The sequence below is a fragment of the Aphelocoma coerulescens genome, unplaced genomic scaffold, assembly GCF_041296385.1.
Source record: "Aphelocoma coerulescens isolate FSJ_1873_10779 unplaced genomic scaffold, UR_Acoe_1.0 HiC_scaffold_635, whole genome shotgun sequence".
NCBI classification, from domain to species: Eukaryota; Metazoa; Chordata; class Aves; order Passeriformes; family Corvidae; genus Aphelocoma; species Aphelocoma coerulescens.
In genome coordinates, this window is record NW_027183987.1 from 1 (window position 1) to 10519 (window position 10519).

The 10519-nt window shown below is 63.6% G+C and overlaps 1 protein-coding gene across 1 annotated transcript; it reads right to left on the reverse strand.

The window, feature by feature from the left end:
* Positions 1–72: 72 nt before the first annotated feature.
* On the reverse strand, positions 73–9652 carry LOC138102222 (TERF1-interacting nuclear factor 2-like; the record flags this gene model as incomplete). Its single annotated transcript, XM_068999953.1, has 4 exons — positions 9537–9652; positions 6512–6741; positions 1609–1716; positions 73–213 (listed from the first exon to the last, which is right to left on the reverse strand). Coding segments are annotated over exons 2-4 (432 nt in total), but the record flags the coding sequence as incomplete, so codon positions are not given.
* Positions 9653–10519: the final 867 nt, after the last annotated feature.

Sequence of the window (10519 nt, forward strand, 5' to 3'; positions counted from 1 at the left end):
AGGTTACTGGGAAGAACTGGGAGGGCACTGGGATGAACTGGTAGGGACTGGGAGGGGGTTACTGGTCCATACTGGTCCATACTGGTCCGTACTGGTCCGTACTGGTCTCACCTGCAGGAAGGCGCGCAGGCCCCGCCCACTTCCCAGAATTCCCAGCACCTGCTCCCGGAAGTTCTCCTCAGCCAGAACCACCAGGGGGCGCCGTTGCACCACCTGGGGGCGGGGCCTGGTGAGGCCACGCCCCATTTTCACCATATATGGGCATGGGGTGGATGGGGCTCCCAGTAGGGACCAGTATGGACCGGTGACCCCTCCCAGTGCTCCCAGTATGGACCAGTATGGACCAGTGACCCCTCCCAGCGCTCCCAGTATGGACCAGTGACCCCTCCCAGTGCTCCCAGTAACACCAGTGACCCCTCCCAGTGCTGCCAGTATGGACCAATGACCCCCCAGTCCTTCCCAGTATGGAGCAGTGACCCCTCCCAGTGCTCCCAGTATGGACCAAGGACCACTCCCAGTGCTCCCAGTAACACCAGTGACCCCTCCCAGTGCTCCCAGTATGGACCAGTATGGACCAGTATGGACCAGTGACCCCTCCCAGTGCTCCCAGTATGGACCAATGACCCCCCAGTCCTTCCCAGTATGGACCAGTGACCCCTCCCAGAGCTCCCAGTATGGACCAGTGACTCCTCCCAGTGCTCCCAGTAACACCAGTGAGCCCTCCCAGTGTTCCCAGTATGGACCAGGGACCCTCCCAGTGCTCCCAGTATGGAAAAATGGACCCCTCCCAGTGCTCCCAGTATGGACCAGTGACCCCTCCCAGTGCTCCCAGTAACACCAGTAACATGTGAACCCCCTCCCAGTACGGACCAGGGACCCTCCCAGTGCTCCCAGTATGGACCAGTGACCCCTCCCTGTGCTCCCAGTATGGCCCCCAGAGCCTTCCCAGTCCATCCAGTGTTTCCCAGTCCCTCCCAATCCCTCCCAGTCCCCTCCCAGTAACCTCCCAGTGCTCAACCAGTGGCTCCAGGATATCCAGTAACCCTGTGACACCCTCCCAGTACCTCCCAGTAACCCTCAACCCCCTCCCCAGTTCATCCAAGTCCCTCCCAGTTTAAACCAGTGACCTCCCGGTGCCTCCCAGTAACCCTAAATCCCAAGCCAGTAGAAACCAGTAACCCTAAATCCCCTCTCAGCCCCTCCCAGTCCCTCCCAATCCCTTCCCAGTTCCCTCCCAGTCCAAACCAGTCCCTCCCAGTTCCCTCCCAATCCCCTCCCAGTTGCTCCCAGTCCCTCCCAGTCCCTTCCCAGTCCCTCCCAATCCCTCCCAATCCCCTCCCAGTCCCCTCCCAGTCCCTCCCAGTCCCTCCCAGTCCCTCCCAGTCCCCTCCCAGTCCCTCCCAGTCCCTCCCAATCCCCTCCCAGTCCCTCCCAGTCCATCCCAGTTCCCTCCCAGTCCCCTCCCAGTCCCTCCCAGTCCCCTTCCAGTCCCTCCCAGTTCCCTCCCAGTCCCTCCCAGTCCCTCCCAGTTCCCTCCCAGTCCCTCCCAATCCCCTCCCAATCCCCTCCCAGTCCCTCCCAGTCCCTCCCAGTCCCTCCCAGTCTCACCCTGTGGGCGTGTCCATCCCGTGGCCCCTCCCCCTCCGGGAACAGCCAATCGAGCGCGTCCAGCACGGCGGGGGCGGGGCCGAGCTCCCTCAGCAGTGACGTCACCACCTGGGGGGAGGGGCCTCGGGTGGGGGAGGGGCCTCGGGTGGGGGAGGGGGAGCCGGGGGCGGGGCTTAGGGAGGAGTGGGCGTGGCCTGGGGTGTCTGTGCCCATATAAGGACATGGGGCGGGGTTTGGGGGTGGGCGTGGCCTGGGCTAAGGGGGCGTGGCTTAGCACCTCTGTATGCCCATATAAGGCAATGTGGGTGGGGTTTATTGGGGTGGGCGTGGTGTGGGCCAAGGGGGCGTGGCTTGGCACCTCTTTATGCCCATATAAGGCAATGTGGGTGGGGTTTATTGGGGTGGGCGTGGCCTGGGCTCAAAGGGGCGTGGCTTAGAACCTCTATATGCCCATATAAGGCAATGTGGGTGGGGTTTATTGGTGTGGGTGTGGCCTGGTCAAAGGGGGCGTGGCTTAGAACCTCTTTATGCCCATATAAGGTAATGTGGGTGGGGTTTATTGGTGTGGGTGTGGCCTGGCTCAAAGGGGGCGTGGCCTGGCACCTCCTTATGCCCATATAAGGTGATGTGGGTGTGTTTTATTGGGGTGGGCGTGGCCGGGGCGAAGGGGGCGTGGTTTTAGAGCCTCTTTGTGTCCATATAAGGAAATGGGGGCGGGTTTTAGAGGGTGGGCGTGGCCTGGGCTCAAAGGGGGCGTGGCTTAAAACCTCTGTATGCCCATATAAGGTGATGTGGGTGTGTTTTCTTGGGGGTGGGTGTGGCCTGGGCTCAAAGGGGGTGTGGCCTAGCACCTCTTTATGCCCATATATGGCAATGTGGGTGGGGTTTATTGGGGTGGGCGTGGCTTAGCTCAAAGGGGGCGTGGCTTAGAACCTCTGTATGCCCATATAAGGTGATGTGGGTGGGGTTTATCAGAGTGGGCATGGCCTGGCCCAAAGTGGGCGTGGCCTAGCACCTCCTTATGCCCATATAAGGTAATGTGGGTGGGGTTTATTGGGGTGGGCGTGGCCTGGCTCAAAGGGGCCGTGGCTTAGAACCTCTGTATGCCCATATAAGGCAATGTGGGTGGGGGTTATTGGGGTGGGCGTGGCCTGGGCTAAGGGGGCATGGCTTAGAACCTCTTTATGCCCATATAAGGTGATGGGGGATGGGGGTTATTGGGGTGGGCGTGGTCTGGGCCAAGGGGGCGTGGCCTAGCACCTCCTTGTGCCCATATAAGGTAATGTGGGTGTGTTTTATTGGGGTGGGCGTGGCCTGGCTCAAAGGGGGCGTGGCTTAGAACCTCTGTATGCCCATATAAGGCAATGTGGGTGGGGGTTATTGGGGTGGGCGTGGCTTGGCACAAAGGGGCGTGGCTTAGAACCTCTGTATGCCCATATAAGGTGATGTGGGTGTGTTTTATTGGGGTGGGCGTGGCCTTGGCTCTAAGGGGGCGTGGCCTAGCACATCTTTATGCCCATATAAGGCCATGGGGTGGGGTTTATCGGGGTGGGCGTGGCCTGGGCTAGGGAGCCGTGGCTTAGAACCTCTGTATGCCCATATAAGGCCATGGGGTGGGATTTATTGGGGTGGGCGTGGCCTGCATCAAAGGGGAGTAGCTTAGAACCTCTTTATGCCCATATAAGGCCATGGGGTGGGATTTATTGGGGTGGGCGTGGCCTGGTCAAAGGGGGCGTGGCTTAGAACCTCTGTATGCCCATATAAGGTGATGTGGGTGGGGGTTATTGGGGTGGGCGTGGTGTGGGCCAAGGGGGCGTGGCTTAGCACCTCTTTATGCCCATATAAGGTAATGTGGGTGTGTTTTCTTGGGGTGGGCGTGGCTTGGCTCAAAGGGGCGTAGCTTAGAACCTCTTTATGCCCATATAAGGCCATGGGGTGGGGTTTATTGGGGTGGGCGTGGCCTGGGCGAAGGGGCGTGGCTTATCACCTCCTTGTGCCCATATAAGGTAATGTGGGTGTGTTTCATTTGGGGTGGGCGTGGCCTGGGCGAAGGGGGCGTGGGTTTAGAGCCTCTTTGTGTCCATATAAGGAAATGGGGGTGGGTTTTAGAGGGTGGGCGTGGCCTGGATAAAGGGGGCGTGGCTCTGAGGCTCCTTATGCCCATATAAGGTGATGTGGGTGTGTTTTATTGGGGTGGGCGTGCCCTGGGCTAAGGGGGCCGTGGCTTAGAACCTCTTTATGCCCATATAAGGTGATGTGGGTGGGGTTTATTGGGGTGGGCGTGGCTTGGGCTCAAAGGGGGCGTGGCTTAGAACCTCTTTATGCCCATATAAGGCCATGGGGTGAGATTTATTGGGGTGGGCGTGGTCTGCATCAAAGGGGAGTAGCTTAGAACCTCTTTGTGCCCATATAAGGAAATGGGGAGGGTGTGGCCTGGTCAAAGGGGGCGTGGCTTAGCACCTCATTATGCCCATATAAGGTAACGTGGGTGTGTTTTTGGGGGGTGGGCGTGGTCTGGGATAAGGGGGCGTGGCTTAGCACCTCTTTATGCCCATATAAGGCGATGTGGGTGGGGTTTATTGGGGTGGGCGTGGCCTGGGCAAAGGGGGCGTGGCTTAGAACCTATTTATGCCCATATAAGGTGATGTGGGTGGGGTTTATTGGGGTGGGCGTGGCCTGGGCTCAAAGGGGGCGTGGCTTAGAACCTCTTTATGCCCATATAAGGTGATGTGGGTGTGTTTTCTTGGGGGTGGGCGTGGCTTGGCTCAAAGGGGCGTGGCTTAGAACATCTTTATGCCCATATAAGGCCATGGGGTGGGGTTTATTGGGGTGGGTGTGGCCTGGCTCAAAGGGGCGTGGCTTAGAACCTCTTTATGCCCATATAAGGCCATGGGGTGGGGTTTATTGGGGTGGGCGTGGCTTGGCACAAAGGGGCGTGGCTTACAGGCTGTGCCCATATATGGAATGTTGTGGCCATGGCCTGGCTCAAAGGGGGCGTGGCTTAGAACCTCTTTATGCCCATATAAGGCCATGGGGTGGGGTTTATTGGGGTGGGCGTGGCCTGGGCCCAAAGTGGGCGTGGCCTAGCACCTCTGTATGCCCATATAAGGCCACGAGCGGGGGCGTGGTTTTATCCGAGTGGGCGTGGCTTAAGCCCAGCAACCCCCCACTGGTGGCCCATTTCTGCTGGGTGGGCGTGGCCTGGGGGGGCAGGGTGGGCGTGGCCTAGCAGGGGGTGGGGCGTGGCCTAGCAGGAGATGGGCGTGGCCTAGCAGGAGGTGGGCGTGGACTAGCAGGGGGTGGGGCGTGGCCTAGCAGGGGGTGGGGCGTGGCCTAGCAGGAGATGGGCGTGGCCTAGCAGGAGGTGGGCGTGGACTAGCAGGGGGTGGGGCGTGGCCTAGCAGGGGGTGGGGCGTGGCCTAGCAGGGGGTGGGCATGGCCTAGCAGGAGGCGGGCATGGCCTAGCAGGAGGTGGGCGTGGCCTGGCAGGAGGTGGGCGTGGCCTGGCAGGAGGTGGGCGTGGCCTAGCAGGAGGTGGGCGTGGCCTAGCAGGAGGTGGGCATGGCCTAGCAGGAGGTGGGCGTGGCCTAGCAGGAGGTGGGCGTGGCCTAGCAGGGGGTGGGGCGTGGCCTAGCAGGAGGTGGGTCGTGGCCTAGCAGGGGGTGGGCGTGGCCTGGCAGGAGGTGGGCGTGGCCTAGCAGGGGGTGGGCGTGGCCTAGCAGGAGGTGGGGCGTGGCCTAGCAGGAGGTGGGCGTGGCCTGGCAGGGGGTGGGCGTGGCCTGGCAGGGGGTGGGCGTGGCCTAACAGGAGGTGGGGCGTGGCCTAACAGGGGGTGGGTGTGGCCTAGCAGGGGGTGGGCGTGGCCTAGCAGGAGGTGGGCGTGGCCTAGCAGGAGGTGGGCGTGGCCTGGGGCAGGGTGGGCGTGGCCTAGCAGGGGGTGGACGTGGCCTAACAGGAGGTGGGGCGTGGCCTAGCAGGGGGTGGGCGTGGCCTAGCAGGGGGTGGGCGTGGCCTAGCAGGGGTGAGCGCGGCCTAGCAGGAGGTGGGCGTGGCCTAGCAGGGGGTGGGCGTGGCCTGGCAGGGGGTGGGCGTGGCCTAGCAGGGGGTGGGCGTGGCCTAGCAGGGGGTGGGCTGTGGCCTAGCAGGAGGTGGGGCGTGGCCTAGCAGGGGGTGGGCGTGGCCTAGCAGGGGGTGGGCGTGGCCTGGCAGGAGGTGGGCGTGGCCTAGCAGGAGGTGGGCGTGGCCTGGCAGGAGGTGGGGCGTGGCCTTGCAGGGGTGGGCGTGGCCTAGCAGGGGGTGGGCGTGGCCTAGCAGGAGGTGGGGCGTGGCCTAGCAGGGGGTGGGCGTGGCCTAGCAGGGGGTGGGCGTGGCCTAGCAGGAGGTGGGCGTGGCCTAGCAGGGGGTGGGGCGTGGCCTAGCAGGGGTGGGGCGTGGCCTAGCAGGAGGTGGGCGTGGCCTGGCAGGAGGTGGGGCGTGGCCTAGCAGGGGGTGGGCGTGGCCTAGCAGGGGGTGGGCGTGGCCTAGCAGGAGGTGGGCGTGGCCTAGCAGGAGGTGGGCGTGGCCTAGCAGGAGGTGGGGCGTGGCCTAGCAGGGGGTGGGCGTGGCCTGGCAGGGGGTGGGCGTGGCCTAACAGGAGGTGGGCGTGGCCTAGCAGGGGGTGGGCGTGGCCTAGCGGGGGTGGGCGTGGCCTAGCAGGGGGTGGGGCGTGGCCTAGCGGGAGGTGGGCGTGGCCTGGCAGGGGGTGGGCGTGGCCTAGCAGGAGGTGGGCGTGGCCTAGCAGGGGTGGGCGTGGCCTAGCAGGGGGTGGGCGTGGCCTGGGGGCAGGGTGGGCGTGGCCTAGCAGGGGGTGGGCGTGGCCTAGCAGGGGGTGGGCGTGGCCTAGCAGGGGGTGGGCGTGGCCTACCTGCGCCCGCAGCCCCAGGCCGAGGCGGTCGCCGTGGCGACCCCGCAGCGCCGCCGGGGCCCCGGCCTGGACGGCCTGGAAGAGGGCCAGGAGCCGCCCCCAGCCCCGCCCCGCCGGGCCCCGCCCATCCGGGCCACGCCCCTCCAGGCCACGCCCCCGCAGCGCCCACCAGGCCCCGGCCATGGCCAGGCGCAGGGAGAGGGCGGGGCTGGGGGGGGGAGGGGGCGGGGCTAAAGGGGGGGGAGGGGAGGGGGAGAGAGGGGGAGGGGAGAGAGAGGGGGAGGGGAGAGAGCCCAGTTGGGAGGGGGAAAATCCCAGCGTGGCCCCAGTGCCTCCCAGTATATCCCAGTAACCTAGCAGTGCCTCCCAGTTCATCCCAGGAACCTGCCAGGGCCTCCCAGTTCATCCCAGTAACCTGCCAGTGCCTCCCAGTATATCCCAGTGCCCTGCCAGTGCCTCCCAGTATATCCCAGGAACCTGCCAGTGCCTCCCAGTTCATCCCAGTAACCTGCCAGTGCCCTGCCAGTGCCTTCCGGTATATCCCAGGAACCTGCCAGTGCCTCCCAGTATATCCCAGGAACCTGCCAGTGCCTCCCAGTATATCCCAGTAACCTGCCAGTGCCTCCCAGTATATCCCAGGAACCTACCAGTGCCCTGCCAGTGCCTCCCAGTATATCCCAGGAACCTGCCAGTGCCTCCCAGTATATCCCAGGAACCTGCCAGTGCCCTGCCAGTGCCTCCCAGTATATCCCAGGAACCTGCCAGTGCCTCCCAGTATATCCCAGTAATCTGCCAGTGCCTCCCAGTATATCCCAGTAACCTGCCAGTGCCCTGCCAGTGCCTCCCAGTATATCCCAGTGCCCTGCCAGTGCCTCCCAGTATATCCCAGTAACCTGCCAGTGCCCTGCCAGTGCCTCCCAGTATATCCCAGTGCCCTGCCAGTGCCTCCCAGTTCATCCCAGTGCCCTGCCGGTGCCTCCCAGTTCATCCCAGTGCTGTCTCAGTTCATCCTAGTAACCTCCCAGTGCCCTCCAGCTCATCCCAGTAACCTCCCAGTGCTATCCCAGTTCATCCCAGTATATCCCAGTAACCTCCCAGTGCCCTGCCAGTAACCTCCCAGTGCTGTCCCAGTTCATCCCAGTGCTGTCCCAGTTCATCCCAGTAACCTCCCAGTGCCCTCCCAGTGCCCTCCAGTTCATCCCAGTAATCTCCCAGTGCCTTCCAGTAACTTCCCAGTTCACCCCAGTGCCCTCCCAGTGCCCTCCCAGTAACCTCCTAGTATGGCCCCAGTGCCCTCCCAGTGCCCTCCAGTTCATCCCAGTAATCTCCCAGTGCTTCACAGTGCCCTCCCATTATGGCCCAGTGCCCTGCCAGTGCCTCCCAGTGCTCCCAGTATGGCCCCAGTGCCCTCCCAGTTCATCCCAGTGCTGTCCCAGTCCATCCCAGTGCCCTCCCAGTGCCTTCCAGTAACCTCCCAGTTCATCCCAGTGCCCTCCCAGTGCCTCCCAGTGCCTCCCAGTATGGCCCCAGTGCCCTCCCAGTGCCTCCCAGTGATCCCAGTATGGCCCCAGCACCCTCCCAGTTCATCCCGGTGCCCTCCCAGTTCATCCCAGAGTTGTCCCAGTTCATCCCAGTGCTGTCTCAGTTCATCCCAGTGCCCTCCCAGTGCCTTCCAGTAACCTCCCAGTTCATCCCAGTGCCCTCCCAGTATGGCCCAGTGCCCTGCCAGTGCCTCCCAGTGATCCCAGTATGGCCCCAGCACCCTCCCAGTTCATCCCGGTGCCCTCCCAGTTCATCCCAGTGTTGTCCCAGTTCATCCCAGTGCCCTCCCAGTGCCTTCCAGTAACCTCCCAGTGCCCTCCCAGTAACCTCCCAGCGCCCTCCCAGTTCATCCCAGTGCCCTCCCAGTGCCTCACAGTGCCTCCCAGTATGGCCCCAGTGCCCTCCCAGTTCATCCCAGTGCTGTCCCAGTCCATCCCAGTGCCCTCCCAGTGCCTTCCAGTAACCTCCCAGTTCATCCCAGTGCCCTCCCAGTATGGCCCCAGTTAATCCCAGTGCCCTCCCAGTGCCTCCCAGTGCCTCCCAGTATGGCCCCAGTGCCCTCCCAGTGCCTCCCAGTGATCCCAGTATGGCCCCAGCACCCTCCCAGTTCATCCCGGTGCCCTCCCAGTTCATCCCAGAGTTGTCCCAGTTCATCCCAGTGCTGTCCCAGTTCATCCCAGTGCCCTCCCAGTGCCTTCCAGTAACCTCGCAGTTCATCCCAGTGCCCTCCCAGTATGGCCCAGTGCCCTGCCAGTGCCTCCCAGTGATCCCAGTATGGCCCCAGCACCCTCCCAGTTCATCCCGGTGCCCTCCCAGTTCATCCCAGTGTTGTCCCAGTTCATCCCAGTGCCCTCCCAGTGCCTTCCAGTAACCTCCCAGTGCCCTCCCAGTGCCTCCCAGTTCATCCCAGTGCTGTCCCAGTTCATCCCAGTGCCCTCACAGTGCCTCCCAGTAACCTCCCAGTGCCCTCCCAGTAACCTCCCAGCGCCCTCCCAGTTCACCCCGGTGCCCTCACAGTGCCCTCCCAGTAACCTCCCAGTTCATCCCAGTGCTGTCCCAGTTCATCCCAGTGCTGTCCCAGTTCATCCCAGTGCCCTCACAGTGCCTCCCAGTAACCTCCCAGTGCCCTCCCAGTAACCTCCCAGTGCCTCCCAGTATGGCCCCAGCGCCCTCCCAGTTCACCCCGGTGCCCTCCCAGTTCATCCCAGTTTGGCCCAGTAATGCCACGGTCCCCTCCCAGTTTATCCCAGTAACCTCCAGGCTCCCCCCAGTCCCTCCCAATCCCCTCCCAGTCCCTCCCAGTCCCTTCCAGTTTGTCCCAATCCCCTCCCAGTTCCTCCCAGTCCATCCCAGTTCCTCCCAGTCCCCTCCCAGTTCATCCCAGTACGGCCCAGTAACCCCTCAGTCCCTCCCAGTCCCTCCCAATCCCCTCCCAGTCCCTCCCCGTCTCTCCCAGTCCATCCCACTCCCCCCCCCCGCTCACCTGACGTCACTCCCGCCCATCCCCCCGCGTTCCCGCGCTCTCCGTGACGTCACTTCCGGCCCAGCCCCGCCGCGGCCCCGGCGGGTCCCGGGGAAGCTCCGGTGGCGGCGGCGGCGGCGGCGCGCTCGAAGTGACGTCATCGCCGCGCGCCGAGCCCGCGCTCGCTCCCCATTGGCCGCCGCCTCCACCAATCACGAAGCGGGGCCCCCCAATCCCCGCCCACCACAATGACGTCACTCGGAGGCGGGGTTTGAACGGCGCTTTATTGGAGGGCGGGGGAGTGACGTCACGGGGCGCGCGGTGACGTCATCGGGAGGGGTTAAAGGGGGCACGGGAGGGACTGGGGAGGTCCCAGTGCTCCCAGTATGGACCAGTATGGACCAGTATGGACCAGTGACCCCTCCCAGTGCTCCCAGTATGGACCAGTATGGACCAGGGACCCCTCCCAGCACTCCCAGTATGGACCAGAATGGACCAGTATGGACCAGTGACCCCTCCCAGCGCTCCCAGTATGGACCAGTATGGACCAGGGACCCCTCCCAGCACTCCCAGTATGGACCAGTATGGAGCAGTGACCCCTCCCAGCGCTCCCAGTATGGACCAGTGACCCCTCCCAGTGCTCCCAATATGGACCAGGGACCCCTCCCGGTGCTCCCAGTAACACCAGTGACCCCTCCCAGCGCTCCCAGTAACACCAGTGACCCCTCCCAGTGCTCTCAGTAACACCACTGACCCCTCCCAGTGCTCCCAGTAACACCAGTGACCCCTCCCAGTGCTCCCAGTATGGACCAATGGCCCCCCAGTCCTTCCCAGTATGGACCAGTGACCCCTCCCAGTGCTCCCAGTAACACCAGTGACCCCTCCCAGCGCTCCCAGTATGGACCAGGGACCCCTCCCAGTGCTCCCAGTAACACCAGTGACCCCTCCCAGCGCTCCCAGTAACACCAGTGACCCCTCCCAGTGCTCTCAGTAACACCACTGAC